Genomic DNA, 18,191 nt, shown 5'->3' with positions numbered 1-18,191 from the left:
GGTGTGGGCTGGTCAATGACTGGAAGTGATTGGCAGGTGATAGGTGGATACAGGTAAGGGCTTCTTTTATAGGCAGGTGGCTGGACAAAGGCCGGAGATGAAAAGACAAAAGATGAGAGAGATAAAGATAGTTGCGAATTATGAAGCCCGAGGAAGGAATGTAAGTTGAAAGGGAGGAGGAGAGAAATGGGTGTGTCCAGTTGGGATACAGGGGAGGGGGGGGGGGGGGTATAGATAGGCAGGAGGAGAGAAGGGGTTTGGTTAGTTACTTAACATTGTTTTAGTTTTAGAGATACATCACAGAAACAGGCCCTTCGGTCCCATGAGTCTACACCGACCAATGATCCCTGCACATTAACACTATCCTACACACCCTAGGGACAATGTTACAAGCCAATTAACTTACAAACCTGTATGTCTTTGGAATGTGGGAGGAACCCAAAGATCTCGTAGAATACCCACGCAGGTCACGGGGAGAAGGTACAAATTCCGTACTGACTGCACCCGTGGTCAGGATTGAACCCGGGTCTCTGGTGCTGCAAGCGCTAAGGCAGCAACTCCACCGCTGCACCACCTTGCCACCCTGTTCATACCGTTTGGGTTGTAAGCTACCCAAGTGGAATATGAGGCGCTGTTCCTCTCGTATGCGTGTTTCCTCACTCTGGCGATGGAGGCAGTGCAGGACAGTAAGGCAGTTATTGGAATAGGAAAATTAATTAAAATGCTAAGCAACCAAGAGACCCAATAGGCCTTGGCAGACCGAGTGCAAGGGTTTGATAAAAAGGTTGCAATGTCTATGCTTGGTCTCTCCGATGCAATGGAGGACAAGTCAGTGCTGTAGATAAGGTCCATCTGAACATCTGTCTCATCTGGAAGGACTCCAGGGGTACCTGGATGGAGGTGAGAGAGGAGGTATAGGGACGGGTGTTATATTTCCTGCGGCTGCAGGGGAAGAAACCTGGGGAGTGGGTGGGAAAGGATGAGTGAACTAAGGAGTTGCGGATGGAGCAGTGTCTGCAGACGGCGGCATGGGGTGGGGATGGAACGATGTGATTGGTAGTGGGATCATATCGGAGGTGGCTGAAACATCCGATAATCATTTTTACTAAAGAGAACATCTCAGATGCCCTAGAATGGAATGTCTCATCTTGGGAACAGATGCAGTGGAGATGGCGAAGATGAGAGTAGGGGATAGCATCTTTGCAAATGGCAGGGTGGAAGGAGGTATAGTCCAGATAATTGGGAGTCGGTGGGTTGCAGTAGATGTCAGTCGATAGTCTGTCTCCTCGGAGAGAGATGGAGAGACCAAATAAAGAGGTGCCAGAGATAGTCCAAGTGAATTTGAGGGCAGGGTGGAAGTTAGTGGTAAAGTTAATGAAATCAATGATTTCTGCACGAGTACAGGAGGCAGTCCCGATGCAATCGTTATTGTAGCAGTGAAAGAGTTGGGTGATGGTGCCAGTGTACCCTTGGAACAGGACAGTTCAACGTAACCAAGAATAAAGCATATCTAGGTTCCATGCAAGTGCCAATGGCTACACCTTTAAATGGAAGGAAGTGAGAGAAGACAAAAGATAAGATGTTCAGGGTGAGGACAAGTTCTGTTATGTGGAAAGTAGTAGAGGGAACCCGTTTGGGTGTCTGTTCAAGGAAGAACCAGAGGGCCTTGAGACCTTCCTGCTGCGGTATGGAGGTGTGAGGGAGTGTCCTGACCCAACCCCACCACAATCAGTGTGAGGAAGTGTCCTGACCTGAAACATCACGCATATTGTCCGGAGATGCTGCCTGTCCTGCTGAGGTAAATGAGAGGTTCTTGGTTTCTTGGTCCTCCAAAATATTCCAAATGGGTGGTCCTGAGCGGCAAATTTTTCACTCTGAGGGTGGTGATCATATGTGTATTTTTACAATACTGGAGAGATTTTAGCACAGAACATTAAAAATGCCATATCTTCACTGTTTCAAGTAGTATGGCGTTAATCTTTTTAGAGATTGTTACTCAAAGTTAGTAATTAAATTCATTCCCTGATTCAACCAGTTTATATCTCAAAAATATACATTTTTAGGATGCCAAAAATGTGACATGCTTGACACAATGAAATTAAGAGGCTATTTCTGCATTAATTTAATTATAATTCAAAAATATTTTCAAGTTTGTTACTTTGCAGAGATGCATGTTTCACGGTAATAAGCAAAACTGTTGATGAATTTAGCATTAAGTGCTCTGAATGGCCATATTTCAAAGAGTATAACAGTGGTTACCCTTGGTGCCCACCCTATTTTAGAGTAACCACAGAATGGTAAATTAAGCCCAAAGAACTTCCCAAGGAGATTAAAAATGTTCTAGTTTGAAGAACTCAATAAATAATGAAACTGTGAAGAGAGTAACCTTAATATCAAGATTCTGTAAAAGCTGCTGCATGCCAATATTAGTGAATATTTTTGGTGTCCACCATCCCACGAATAGCACCAGCATTTTGCAGTAGCTATATTTCCATCAAATTATGTACCTGCAGTCTCTTATGTATGGACCAATTACATCCATAAAGTTTATTCAAAACATGGGATGAAATTATTTTTAAAAGAAATACCGGAAGAAATTAGCTACTTTCATTTTGGTGTCCACCTTTGGAAACTGAGGAACGCACGTTTCAGTAGATAACCGGAATATTGCTCATTTGCTCACATATTCCATGTTTATAGCAAGAAAGTACATTTGTATGTTGAAAAACAGCAAAAGTGAAGAAATCAGCTGTCATGCTTTAGAAAAAAAATGACTTTCTAAATTTCATGTAATGGTTGTTATGGTGGACAATAACAACCGTATTGGTAAAAAAAAAAAAACCCCACCTAGGAACGCATGTTAAACAGGGAATTTTGTTAATTAATCAAATTTTCTCAAACTTCATGCCATGTACTGCCGCTGTGAGGGTTTTTGATTACCGGTAATCTGAATCGTGTTAATATAATTTATTTGTGAAATTCATTTTTATGTAAAGGCCTGTCCCAGTTATGTGTCCTTGTCGCGCAAATTACGCGACCTCGTCATCGTGTTGAGGCGAACGGGCATCGTGTGGCCGCGCGGGGCCGATCCCACTGAGAAGCGCCGAGGGGTATGGACTTGTGCGGGGTATCGGGCGGCGCTCCAAAATGTTGTAGCGAACAAAATTTTTGGGTGCCACTGGCCTGTCGCGTAACTGACAGCCAAAGTTGGACAGGCCCAAGACCCTGGCGCGACACAACGTTTCACCTCCAACAGCAGCAGAAGCAGGCAAACGATCGTCAAACTCAGCCTGGGGCTCAGGGCCGTTGTGGATCCTGATCCGCCCCCACTTCCCAGAGCGGGGCCAGGAAATTAGAAGATAGACACAAAATGCTGGAGTAACGCAGCGGGATCGGCACCATCTCTGGGGAGAAGGAATGGATGACGTTTCGGGTCAAGACCCTTCTTTCAGACTGAAGAACTTCTCTCCAGAGATGCTGCCGGTCCCGCTAAGGTACTCTAGCATTTTGTGTCCATCTTCTAATGATGTCACGGTGCTCCAGGCGGCTGTGTGGGTGCATGAAGTAGACCGCGACCGTCGCGTCTCAACGTGACCATGAGGTCGCGTAATTAGCATGCCGAAGACATGTAAGTGGGACGGGGCTTAAGGTGTCACACTTTTTGCGCCCAGTATTGTAAAAAAACACGCATATGGAATGAGCTGTCAGAGGAAGTGGTAGATGTGGGTACAATTGTAATGTTTAAAAGAGATTTGGACAGGTTCATGGACCAGAAGGTTTAGAGGGATATATGGGCCAAATTTAAGCAAATGGAACTAGCTGGGGAAGGCACTTTGCTTAGTATGGACAAGTTGGGCCAAAGGTCTGTTTCCATGCTGAATAACTCTAGGTCTCTATCATGGTGATCAGAATATTTAGAAACCAAAAGTACTTTCAATACAATATTAAAAGTGGTTGGCTGGTTGATTCTGAAAACAATATTCAAATAGGTTTTCATATTATTTCATGGTTGATTAAGATAATTCAGAAGCAATTGGTTAATTTCTGTTGCACATCCATCCATTCATCAAAATTTATCTTGGCCATTGATAACAAAAAAATATTATTTTGCTTAAGAATTTGGCAGTGATTGAAGTAAATTTATTTTTGGGATACATTTCTGTTTTAAAGCAAAAATAAGCATAGTTTTCAAATCCAGTTTTACTTTGCTATGAGGTAGAATACTATTTGAGTCCATTTCAGCCTTCATTAGGCAGCATTGATTAAATAACCATGTCATTTTCCACACTGCAAAAAATGCGCATATTTAATTTTTTTTCTGAGATTGGCTAGATGTTTGAGGAATAAAGCATGGAAAGAGCCAGTGAAATGTGATATTTGAAGCTAGGCTATTCATGCATATTTTCTCTGTGAAATTGGGGTGATTGTCTAAAATTCCTTCTGAGTAATGCAAGAGATATTTTCACTGAGGTTCCAAGTTGGAAATGAGCAGGATATTATTTTAGTACCTCATAGTGCGCATTTCATGGTAACTTAACAGTTCAGAGCAGCCAGTAAAAATAGCTCTTCAGTTTCTATTTATTGCCTAATATAAAGCTTGTGTTACTTTCGTTAGCATCATTTACTGAAATAAAACAGAAATTGCTGCAATTATTCCACATTTTAGCTAGCATTTATGGAAAACGATGCAGTTGATGCTTTGGGTTGTAAACTTTGGATCATAATTAGGAACATTTAGAGATGAGCAAGATTTAAGATGCAGAGATAATGGGAAGGGCAGAAAAAAACCTGCGTGTTTATGATAGGATAGAAAAAGATGGAATTTAAAATATATATATACTGGTATATATATTGATGGTGCAAGGTGAAAGAAGGATGTATTGAGAAACACAATGCTGTTGAGCATGTGTCAATTCAGAATCTTTATCAAAAATAGCTATAGAAATGTAGAATGTCTGCTGGGGAAGTTGATTTATCTGAAATTGTTGATCTAATCGTGTCCAGAAGCCTTTAACCTGCCTACAAAGTATGTATAGTGCGGTCCCCCTATCTTACATTAAGCTCCATTGAAACAGTCAGTGAGACAGAGGCATCAGTGACTTAAGTTACAGATGATTGTAAACTTGAGGTCTTGCAGCTCAATGGCTACCAACCTTTCTCCTCCCCTGACACGTCTGTCATTGTCATCACTAAATAGCACTGTTACTCATTCTGTGGGATATTGGCATTATCCATTGAAGGTAAGGAGGGGTTTTGATGAGAGGAACAAAATGGGGAAGGTGGGTTTGGGTTGGGCAAATTGTGGATTATATTTAAAATGCATGGGAGAATTTTAAATATAATCCACAGTTTGCCCAACCCACACCCACCTTCCCCCACATATCCGGTCAAAACATGGGCAATCTAAGAAAATTGCTTGGACACAAATTGCTGGAATAACTCGGCCATTCAGGCATCATCCCTGGATACCATAGATCCATGACATTTTGGATCTGGACCTTCCAGTCTGAAGAAGGGTTCCAACCAAAAATGTCACCTATCTATGTTTCCCACGGATGCTGCTTAAAGGGCCCGTCCCACCTGCATGCGGCGAGCGCGACCTAACGTGGTCGCTTGAGCCGTATGGCCTCGCGGGGCCAGTCCCACTTCGATCGCCGGAGCCGTATGGAGTTGTGCGGGGCTGGTCCCGACATCGCGCAGGGCTCCGAAAAACTGTCCGAAAATCCCGCGCGGCAATGGCCTGTCGCCCCGCAGCCGCATTGAGGCTGTACGCAGCACCTCGACGGGCGTACGCAGCGCCTCGATGGATGTACGCAGCGTCTTGACGGCGTACGCCTAGCGCGTGGCTTTGTGCGATGACATCACCGGCCGGCGTACCGTTGCGTGATGACGTAACCGCCCGACGCTGTACGACGTCCAAATTCAGTCAGCCCACCTCCTGCCCAGCTGATTGGTGAGTATGATGTCGGGACCAGCTCCATACGGCTCTGCGGTTGGAAGTGGGACCGGCTCCACGAGGCCGTACGGCTCAAGCGACCACGTTAGGTCGCGCTCGCCGCATGCAGTCGCATGCTGGTGGGACAGGCCCTTAACCTGCTGAGTTACCATAGCCCTTAGTGTCTTTATTTACTGTCTTTATTTATCTTTCTGCTAAGGGAACTATTTCTGTTTATTTTTTCTTGAATTTTCAATTTGATGTAACTCAAATGAATTGTCCCTGAAGGAAAATAACCCCAGCCTTGATGGTGTCATAACTACATTTCTCTGGCCTTGCACCATCCTTTTAAATCTCCAATGCACTCATATCATACCATATGTACAGTGTGGAGATGAGAATTGTACACAGCACGTTAGCTGTGCCTAAACTATATAGCTCTGGCGTAACCTTCCTGCTCTTGCTATCTCTTCTTCAACATCATCTACCCTAGACCCATGCAAGTGTCCTGATCTTTATTTTGTTTCCCTTAAAATTATTAAACAAGGACAATATAACAAATGCCTTTTAACTTCGATTTACTATTTGTGGGCGGCACGGTGGCGCAGCGGTAGAGTTGCTGCCTTACTGCGCTTACAGCGTCGGAGATCCTGACTATGGGTATTGTCTGTACAGAGTTTGTACATTCTCCCAGTGACTGCGTGGGTTTTCACCAAGATCTTCGGTTTCTTCTTGCACTCCAAAGACGTCCAGGTTTGTAGGTTACTTGTAAATTGTCCCTAGTGCTTGTAAGGATAGTTTTAGTGTGCATGGGTCGCTGGTCGACTCAGACTCGGTGGGCCAAAGTGCCTGTTTCCACGTTATATCTCTAAGCTATACTAAATAAATTTGAATCTGCAGAACACCATGCTTGATGATATCATTGTCAAGTGAACTTCACTAGTCCACCGAAAGATGGCACCAGATTACAAGTCTGAGTCGAGAAAACCATTTCCCAGTTCTGAAGCTAGCAGCAAGAAGCATCCAGTTCCCATTGATCGCATAATCCAGTCTATTAACCTTTGTAATAGAGCAGTGCATTTCTATGATTGAAAGAGTATTAAGAGAGTTGTGCAATGCGTTTCCCTCTGCCCAAAATGATACTGGATTTAAACTGAAAATGGTGTGATATGGCATTTCATTGTGGTCCTGGTGAACTTGTTAACCCGAGGCCTTAACACCCTTTCTCTCTGGAAGAAAGAAACAAAATGAAATGTGGCAGGGTCACACTAAATTAAAGTTGTATATTCTGCAAAATTCTGTGGTTATTAAATCAGTAAAACATGTGTATTACAACAGTATTGCACTTTGACAGCACTGGATTATTAAACAATATGAGATTTCAAGTCCATATGTTATGCTTAAAAAAACGCATGGTATAAATAGACGCAGCCAGAAACTTAAAAAAAAAAAAAAACATGAACTTTAAGACGCGGCTTCCCAAGACTGGACACATTAGGAAGTTCTTTATTTAATTTTAATAAAGATGATCACTGCAAGTCCAGTACCCTCCTCTACAATGTAATCTCTGTCCAACTCAATAGTGTTTCATTTCATACTCATGGGAATTCTCAGAGGAATTTGACAAATGATCATCCTACTTGGGATGTAGCATTCTTTTCTTCAGATCTATTAGTCTCTGCATGAAGAACCATACTTATTATCAAACCTAGCTCTGAATTTATTCAATGATACACCAAAAACTGTAAATGCTGGAAATTGGAAATATTTTTTTTTTAAAACCCAGGAAATACAGCTGCTCCTCGACCTACGATGGGCTTGTGTTCCTATAAACCTATCGAAAATATCGCGTCGAAAACTCATTTAATATAATTTGTTCACGTGACCGGAAGTGAGCTGCGGCTCGCTGCCGTTGTCTAGCGTTTGCACCATCGTAAAGTCCAAATATCGGAAGTCGAAGCATACAGTAATTGTACACAAACAGTCACAACAGTCAAAACAGTCTTCACGCAAATTGGAGGAATGGCACCACATATTTAGCTTGGGCAACTTACAACCCAGCGGTATGAATATTGATTTCACTAATTTCAAGTAACGCTTGCATTCCCTCCCCCACCTTAATCGTTCTGCTAGTTTCAGTATTCATATTCCTTCGTTATTACCTCTTCCACAGCCAACAGTGGACCATTGTGGGCTCCACCTTTCCTTGGCATTCGGTGCCTGCTCTGATTTGTTCTGTACCTTTTCAAAGGTAGTTTCCTTCTCCCCTGACTGTCTGACGAAAGGTCTCGACCCAAAATGTGACCTATTCCTATTTACAGATACTGGGTGGCAGTGTGAACTGTGAGGAAGATACTATGAGAATGCAGGGTGACTTGGACAGTTTGGGGGAGTGGGCAGATGCATGGCAGATGAAGTTTTACGTGGATAAATGTGATGTGTAATGAACAGGAAGGCAGATTGCTATCTAAATGGCATCAAGTTGGGAAAAGGGGAAGTACAATGGGATCTGGGGGTCCTTGTTCATCAGTCTATGAAAGTAAGCATGCAGGTACACGGGCAGTGAAGAAAGCGAATGGCATGTTGGCCTTTATAACAAGAGGAGTCGAGTATAGGAGCAAAAAGGTCCTTCTGCAGTTGTACAGAGCCCTAGTGAGACCACACCTGGAGTATTGTGTGCAGTTTTGGTCCCCTAATTTGAGGAAGGACATTCTTGCTATTGAGGGAGTGTAGCGTAGGTTCACGAGGTTAATTTCCGGGATGGCAGGACTGTCATATGCTGAGAGAATTGAGCGGCTGGGCTTGTATACTCTGGAGTTTCGAAGGATGAGCGGGATCTCGTTGAAACATATAAGATTTTTAAGGGTTTGGACATGATAGAGGCAGGAAACATGTTCCCGATGTTGGGGGAGTCCAGAACCAAGGGCCCGGCAGTTTAAGAATAAGGGGTAAGCTATTTAGAACGGAAACGAGGAAACAATTTTTCTCACAGAGAGTTGTGAGTCTGGGGAATTCTCATCAGAGAATGCCTCAGAGGCTGGTTCTCTGGATACTTTCAAGAGAGAGCTAGATGGAGCTCTTAGAGGGGGATGTGGGGAGAAGGCAGGAACGGGGTACTGATTGGGGATGATCAGCCATGATCACATTGAATGGCGGTGCTGGCTTGAAGGGCTGAATGGCCTACTCCTGCACCTATTGTCTATTGTGATTCCACGTGGCCAAGGAAACCATTTTCAATTAGTTGATGTTCTGAATGTTTCAGGTTGATGTTCTGAAGATGTTCATTAACCTGAAAAAGAAATTATTTTTCTTCCTCCACAGATGCTACTGTTAGTGTATGTACAGCATTTTCTATTTTTAAATTCTGATTTTACTAATTTAATATCATTTTCACCACCACCTATTGACTGCATCCCTTGCTCTTCACTTATTATTGAAAAATCAAAACTATTTAGAAGTGAGCGAATACCCATTCAACAAAGACACCACTGGTCAGGTGAGCTGTATATTGGGAAGATTCTTCTCCTCGAGCCACAATATGTAACTGCTGGCGGAAGTTAAAACCACTGCCAAGAAATTCTTCTAATGGAATGAATAATATAAGACCCTGTTTATTGCCAAAGTTGGAATGTGGAATGAATGTTTTTTTAAATATATAGATGGCATCATAAATCATGTGAACAATGCTAGACGCTCCGTGTCAGCTGAGTTGAACAGGCTGTGAGGATTGGACAATTGTAGGTAAAATGTGAAGGGACCAGAAGAAAATATTCTTGCAAAACAGATTACACCAGGTCAGCACACTTAAGTGAGCATTCATGCAGTCATTACCTACACAACCACTGCATCTGGGCCACGCCTTCTCCCTGCTTGGCTCAGAAACGCATCCCACCCTCATTGCATTGCTTACTGCTAACCAGTGGGTAAAGCTTTCTACCCCAACTATTGGAAATTCACTGCTGCGCAACAATGAAACTAAATGGCAGTGATTTTTTTAAAGATTCTTAAAAGTAAATGTAAATATATATTTACAAAGACCATGATCCATGCTGATACCATAGATTTTTTTTCGTAGTCAACCTAATCTATTTCTGGCATGTCAGGCTCAAGCCAGGTCACCAGACTTGGAGTACAATTATTTTTATTTTTTAACTCTGCAAATTTAGCAGAGAAAAACAATCATAGCTGCATTGTTGGAATTATGTAGATAATTTGTCAACCAATAGTGAATCCAATTTCTTTTTTTTAAATCTGATAACTGGTACCTTAAAACACAGGTGTGAATGTATATTTTAATTCCCTTAATTCTGCCAATGTTCATTGTTGAGTTGCTGTATATAAGATCAGATAAATTATGTTTTGGACTAGAGTTTGGGCTTCGTTAGAGCACTTGCCCTTGAATCGACCTTTCTTGGTATTTATAAAAAATGGTCATATTACAATGGAAATACTACCATATCTTGTATTAAAGTCCAACTTTGTTTGTTACATTGTTCGGTTTAAAAAAATATTGTTTCCTTTTATCGTTTGTTCTTGTTCGCTGCTAATACCATGTAATTAATTTCCGTAGGGAATCAGAAGACACCGCTTTGTTGTTTCTTAAGGAGATTTACAAATCTATGGGCATCAGCCCTGAGCAGCCACAACATTGATGGCCATGGGGCAAAACTGTATTTATCTTGGTAATACTGGTAAGTTCTAAATTCTCTTCAATTTTTTCTCATGCCGAACTAAATCAATATTTGAACTATACAATTCCTGACTGTCGACTAAAATTATGTGTGGTATCGAAATGTGTTTAACGTGGAAAATGACGGCCTTTTCAAAATACAACCCATGCGAAATAACAGATCTATTGGTTGTGGATATTTAGAGCATAGGAAGGTGGGTTGAACAAAACCATGTGGCATATGGTTGAAGTTGAGCAGTACACTGCTGGAAAGTAATAATAGACTGGGGAGCAGAGAGAGAGAGCTAATCAATTCATTCTGGAGAGGCATTTGACATTGCATTTGGTTAGGGCAGGAACAAAAAGGAAATACACAATTAGTGGGAAGATTTTATGAAATGTTGAACTGAGGGACGAGGAATCGACATTTGCAGATGCATAAAAATGTCAGAATGTTACTTGTTACGATGGTTAAGAAGATACGTGGGGATACAATCCTTTTTGGCTGAGCAAGACAGTATAAGGACAGATCTTGGTATTGGTTTATTGTCACATACTGAGAGAGTGACAATTTTGTTTGCATGCTTTCCAATCAAATTACACTACACACGGGTCCAATCAAGTCGCTCACAAGTACAGCAGAATATGTTATACTGGCATAGTGTTATTGTTATAAAGTGCAGATGAGAACAAAGTGTAACATCTGTAATGAGGTTGGTTAGAAGAGTAGCTCAACATCCTAACTTATGGGGAGGACTGTTCAGTACTCTGATAACTACAATGAAGAAACTGTTCTTTTGAATAGAATTATGTGAATAGAATAGTCATGATAGAATTGAATAAAACAATAATTAGAGCACAGCTAGTGAGCTGTTTACAATCTCACTAGAAAGGATTCTAAGAAAAACAAAATGCTGGAGGAACTCAGCAGAACAGACAGCATCTGTGGAGCGAGATCGATCTTTTGGTTCAAGACCTTTCTCCAGACTGATTTATGAGGATTCTGCCAGATATGTTGGATGTGTGATATGTTGGATGTGTGAAATGGAATCGCTTTCTTTAGGAAGGATGCAGAAAATAAATATAATTAAAAGGAATAATAATAATAATAATAATAATAACTTTATTTGTTAAGCACCTTAAAAACAACCAAAGCTGACCAAAGTGCTGTACAGAAAAAAGAAAACAAGCAAGACATCATAAAACAGGCAGAACAACAGAACATCCAACTAACACGAGGCGCATAAATTACATACAAAAAAAAATATTAAAAAAAAAAAAAAAAAAAATCCAAACAATAAATTGAAAAAAACATAAAACACAAGTACGAACAACGCAGCAAAACCAAGCAAATAAAGTTAATAAACAATTCAACACCTCACTGGTCTACAAAGGCCATGGAGAATAGATATGTCTTCAGGAGTGATTTAAAAACAGCTAGAGAAGGGGCCTGTTTAACGAATAAACCCACTAAAGCCTTGCATCAGTAAAATATCAGCACCCTCCTCCCCTCAGCTGTAAGTTTTTTTTTTTAGTTGTCATTGATTGTGAATGTCAGAGAGAATCAAATCTGAAAAAGTTGCCTTTTGTTATATCATTGCTTTGGAGTGTTTGAGGGTGGGCTTCCTGACTGCTCCAGTGGAGACTGTTACTTTACAGACTTCAACACCAGACTCTAGACCGCAGAAAGAGAGTGTAAATTCCTCTCGCAATTTGTATTTTGGAAGTACTGTGTAGGCGGAGGAGTGTCTGGTAATTAAAGAGAGATGGAGGGACGAAGCAGGTCAACAATAATTGGCCCTTTGAGCCAAAAACTGATTTTAAAAAATAATTGGAAAGAGTTAGAGAGCTATACAGCATGAGGTGACTCCTTCGCCAATGGATGACCTATCAGACATCTTTTCTCTACAAAATTTTCAGAATTTTTATCATCCTTTTCTTTTAGATCTTTATAAAATCACTGTTTGGACCACAGCTGGATCAATGCATGCAGTTCAGGGCACCACATTACAAGATGGGTGGAATTGCACAGGGTGGGTTCAGCAGAAATCCAGTTGCCATTTTTACCAACTGAACTGCTTGCCTTTTGCAGTAAAGAAGGAGAAAATGTGGGTCCTAGGTAGGTGGGTGGTTGATGGAGGGTGTTGCGGGGCAGGGTATTTATATTCAAATTTGGAAATGTGTAAACAATATATCAGGTATAAGAAAGACGGATATGTCGGGTATAGGAAATTGGTTTCAAATGAGTCATTTGAGGCTTTTCTGGGATGTAGATGTGTACATCTGAGGGTAAAAAGGGCCCATGATCTTGTCAAGTAGGATTCATTTTGGGGCTGTGAGGTCAAGTCAGTCGATATTTATTTAGAAGAGATAGATAGATTCTCGATTAGTATGGGTGTCGGGGGTTATGGGGAGAATGCAGGAGAATGGGGTGAGGAGGGAGAGATAGATCAGCCATGATTGAATGGCGGAGAGACTTGCTGAGCCGAATGGCCGAATTCAGCTTCTATTACTTATGACCTTTATGATCCCAGGAAGAATGTTCATCCAGATGGTGGTTGGAATTTGGAATGTACTGCCGGGACAGGTACAGAGGAAGGTACTCTCGCAATAGTTAAGAAGCACTTGAATCAACAAAGCTTAGAAGGCTATGGACCATGTGCTGCAAAATGGGATTAGTATACATAGGTACTTGGTGATTGGTGTCAACATGATAGGCCAAAGGACCTATTTTTGTGCTGTATCATCCAAGTAGTTCTACAACCCATAAAACCATTTTACCATGGACCCGGGCATCAAAAGAAATCGCCTGCTTGGTTTTAAAAATGAACACCCATTCGTCAGCATCAAGAAGGCAGATGGGGATTCAGTTTAACATATTGTATAAAAGAAACCATTTTGGATGGTCTTCTGTCAGTTCTGCTTTAAAGTGTTGCCCTAAATTGTGCTCGAGATTCTGGAATGGAGTTCAAAGCCATGATTATATGATTACAAGGGAAACTTATTGCTGCTGAGCCAAAGCTGACACCCAAACAGCCATTGACCTTCTCTGGCCCAAGGAAAGTTCAGTTTGTCCTTTTTAATTAATGGTTTTACATTCCCTGACTGGTCGTTGTTGTCAGAATAAATGAAACTCAAGTCAATCAAAATATATCAGTCTTGTCAGTGTTCCAGAATTCTAATCAATTGTGTCTGGTGTTTGGAATACAGATAGTATTGTATAGATTTAGTAATAAAGAAACTCTTAGCCACAGGTCTGTCAAATGTTAGCTAGTCAATGCAGATATAATATGTTGAGGATGCAATTGGTGACAATATTCCTACATTAATAGTAGTTACACTTAAATTGGCTACAACGCAAAATCAAACTGAGTTGTGAACAACACTATATAAACAAAACCTTGAATATGCATAATTTTATACTTAAGCAACTTGAACACTTTGTATTTGTTAAATCTAATATAGACACATTGTGTATATTAATAAGACCTCAGGTATGCAGAATGCAATGTCTAATTTTGGAGTATTTGTGGATCTTATTTATTCTTAATCACAAGGATGCAGCAAGCAAAAGGTTATGATGTAAACATAACAGATTGGTGACTCAGTGTAGCTGTAATATGATGAGGACACCGTGGAAAACTCTTTATTGAAAGAAATGGTGAGGAATGCATGTAGCTGAGGAAGGTCCTGGCTTTGATTCCCCTCTGCTGAGTTGATCAAGATTCAGATTCAAACTTTACTGTCATTGTGCAGTGTACAGTACAGAGACAACGAAAAGCAAACTGCCTCAATTGTAGCAGTGAAGGGCTGTGAAGGTTTTGATGGAATTTTGCTTGGCTTCATGCAATGAAAAGAGCCATGCCATCTCACGACTACCAGATCAGATCAAAGCTCCGAAAATCTACCTGTGGAAGTTTGTTCCTCTGGCAAATCCTATTAAATCTTTCCCCACTCACCTTAACCCCATGCTCTCTAGTTTTTGATTCCTCTACCCTGGGAGGAAATGATGCGATCATTCATCCCTTTTATTCCTCTCATGATTTTATACACCCCCTATAAGATCATTCTTTCACCTCCTGTGCTTCAAGGAAGTGAAGCTTAACCTCTCCTGTAGCTTGGGCTCCTGAGTCTTGGCAACATCCTCTAAATCATCTATGCACTTTTTCCAGCTCAATGGCATTTATCTCTAACCCCAAACGGTTTGATTCATGATAGTATGAAACAGCAGGATAAAGGCTTTGAGACTAAATAATGCTGCCCTCCAGAACTTGCTGCCAGTAGCTGAGCAGTATACTTACAATATGAGCATTCCCCGACAGTTTGGAGATAGCAGGATACCCAATCAGTTTACATCTAATGAGTTTACTCTGAATCATTAGAAAAGTCTTAAAAACTGTTGTTGGCAGTCCTATCCAAATTTTCTTATTCATCAATTACCTGCTCATTGATACCTAGTAAAAATGTTTTTTAAAAGATCACGGCTCCAAGACCTCTTGGTCTAATGAGCTGAATTTCACACTACAGGTTGGAGTAACTGCCCTTAAAATCAGAGCAGCATTGACTAAGTGTGAGTTCAAGACTTGCTGTTAAAACTAAAGTCAATGATAATCTTGCGGGGGAAACACTGAGTGGTGTCCTACTTCACACAATGGAAGATAATGAATTTGTCAGATGCCCGTTATCTCAGCCTCAGAACATTACTGCATGAGTTATTCGGGGCTCTCCTCGGCATAGCCATTCAGCCGCTTCAAATAACCTTCCTTGCATCATAAGTGGAGAGGTGTGCCAATAATTGGAAACTTTCAATTCTATGCGTAACTCTTTAGTAAATTAAACAACCTGTAGATGGATAGGCTGGGTCTTTTTTTCCGGGGCTAAAGGGTGATCTTATAGACAATAGATAATAGGTGCAGGAGTAGGCCATTCGGCCCTTCGAGCCAGTACTGCCATATAGAGACATATATAATCATGAAGACATGTCGAAGGTGGGGATGGTCACTGTTTTTCCCAGGATCAGAGTGTCTAAAGCTCGGGGGAATTGAAACATAGAAACATAGAAATTAGGTGCAGAAGTAGGCCATTCGGCCCTTCGAGCCTGCACCGCCATTCAATATGATCATGGCTGATCATCCAACTCAGTATCCCGTACCTGCCTTCTCTCCATACCCCCTGATCCCCTTAGCCACAAGGGCCACATCTAACTCCCTCTTAAATATAGCCAATGAACTGGCCTCAACTACCCTCTGTGGCAGAGAGTTCCAGAGATTCACCACTCTCTGTGTGAAAAAAGTTCTTCTCATCTCGGTTTTTAAAGGATTTCCCCCTTATCCTTAAGCTGTGACCCCTTGTCCTGGACTTCCCTAACATCGGGAACAATCTTCCTGCATCTAGCCTGTCCAACCCCTTAAGAATTTTGTACGTTTCTATAAGATCCCCTCTCAATCTCCTAAATTCTAGAGAGTATAAACCAAGTCTATCCAGTCTTTCTTCATAAGTACTGAGGGGGCAACCTTTTCAACTTTTGTATGTATGGAACAAACTACAGAGGAAGTTGGAGGGGTGGTACAATTACGACATTTAAAAGCTACTTCGACATGTAGATCTGAAGAACGGATTTGGCCCGAAACATTGCCTATTTCCTTCGCTCCATAGATGCTGCCGCACCTGCTGAGTTTCTCCAGCACTTTTGTCTACCTTCGACATGTAGATCGATAGGAAAGGTTTGGAGGGATATGGGCCAGACACGGGCAAGTGGGACAAGCTTGATTAGGCAACTTGGTCAGCATAAACGAGTTGGGCCAAAGCCTTTGTCTCCATGCTGTACAGCTCCATGGCTGTATGTTTGCATGCAAGCACAGACCAAAACTACATTCGGGCATAGGCTTCTTCCATAACCTACAAACCATGAATATGATAGAATACTCTCCACTTGCCTGAATGGATATAGCCATAATTCAAGTTTATCACCAAAATGAGCATGTACCACCATGGTACTCAATGCTACTCAATACATTGGTGCAGGGTAATGCCTTATGAACCAAAATGCCTTGCAGTCACTTGCCCAGACTTCTCTGCATACAACTCCTAAACACATGTCATCTATCATTAAAAAGGCCAAGAGCATCAAAAGGCTGGTGCTTGGGGGCAGCACCACAACCACCTCAGCCATCCTGACATGGAAAAATATCTCCGTTGCTCTAGCATGACTGGGTCTACCCTACCCAATGGCACTGGGAAACGTTCACCAGAAGACCTGAGCAGTTCATGAAGGTGCACCATCTTGAACTGCAACAGTCATTTAGGGACTGCAATTAGGGATGACTGATATATCTGCCAGCATTGCTCAGATTTTGATAAGCTCGATTCCTTTGGCTTGTCTTAAGTGATTGATATAAGCAGAGAAATCAAGGATATTTGTGATGGAAACATAGAAATATAGAAAAATAGGTGCAGGTTTAGGCCATTTGGCCCTTCGAGCCAGCATCACCATTCAATATGATTATGGCTGATCATGTAAAATCAGTACCCCACTCATGCATTTACCCATTATCCCTTAATTCCCGTAGCCCTAAGAGTTAAATCTAACTCTCTCTCTTGAAAACATCCAGTGAATTGGCCTCCACTGCCTTCTGTGGCAGAGAATTCCACAGATTAATTCACAATTTGGGTGAAAAGGCTTTTCCTCATATTAGTCCTACATAGCCTACCCCTTATTTGTAAGATCTTTAAAGTCACTGGTTTTGTAATTCTTAAGACAAGGCGTACCAGAGACTTCCAGCATATTGCAAATTTATACCTCTAGATTTTAGAGATATGGCATGGAAACTGGCTCTTCAGCCCACGCGGACTGTCGCTTGCCCATTCATGGTGGTTTTATGTTATCCCACTTTTGCATCCACTCCCTACACTGCCAATTAACTTGCAATCCCACTCATCTTTGAGATGTAGGAGGAAATCGGAGCACCTAGAGAAAACCCACACACCCACTGGGAGAACGTGCAATCTTCACACCAGCAGCATCTGACGTTAGGATCGTTCCTGGGTCTTTGGCACTGTGAGACAGCAGCTCTACTGGCGGTGCTACTGTGTTGCTCTGTGCAAGCCTCCAGTGTCCAATAACCACAGATCCACTCTTTCTTCATAAAGCAGTCTAATAAACCATCTCCACTATTCCAACTCCCACACATTTTTTTTTACAACCTTGCTGATGGTGTCGGCATAATTAGGGTGTGGATAGCTGGAGTAAGCCTGCTGATGGAATTGTTCACAATGTTGTTTTGAGTCTGGAATGCTGATAAGCAGCAATAGTAAAACTTTGGTTTAAATTAAAGAGTTGTGTGTGTGTGATGTCACAAGATGCACAAAGGGCCGTTAGTTTAATTCAGGAAAACTACATTCCGTGCGTGATTAACCAATCATGCAAGTTTCTATTTTTCTTTAAATTATCCAATTTTGCTTGCCTTATTGCATAACACCGCCACTCGGCTAACTGTATCACTGTCTCTTGTGAGTTTTGAACTAAAGCCACAACATAATGGTACCATGATTTGGTGCCTGCAATTCAGAGATGATGGCTCCGGATAA

General features: G+C 41.6%; 1 protein-coding gene across 2 annotated transcripts in view; it reads left to right on the top strand.

The window, feature by feature from the left end:
- The window catches only part of sec23ip (SEC23 interacting protein), an 83,131-nt gene that overhangs the window by 63,923 nt on the left and 1,017 nt on the right, over positions 1–18,191 (top strand). For both annotated transcript variants that reach the window (XM_055646830.1, XM_055646829.1), the window contains exon 18: positions 10,506–10,626. In XM_055646830.1, the coding sequence (XP_055502805.1) occupies positions 10,506–10,587 (82 nt within the window). In that variant the 3' untranslated portion in view covers positions 10,588–10,626. The remainder of the gene's footprint in view (positions 1–10,505; positions 10,627–18,191) is intronic.

The sequence above is a fragment of the Leucoraja erinacea genome, chromosome 15, assembly GCF_028641065.1.
Source record: "Leucoraja erinacea ecotype New England chromosome 15, Leri_hhj_1, whole genome shotgun sequence".
Taxonomy (NCBI): Eukaryota; Metazoa; Chordata; class Chondrichthyes; order Rajiformes; family Rajidae; genus Leucoraja; species Leucoraja erinaceus.
The sequence above is the reverse complement of the archived record's forward strand: the minus strand, read 5'-3'. Positions and strand labels throughout refer to the sequence as shown.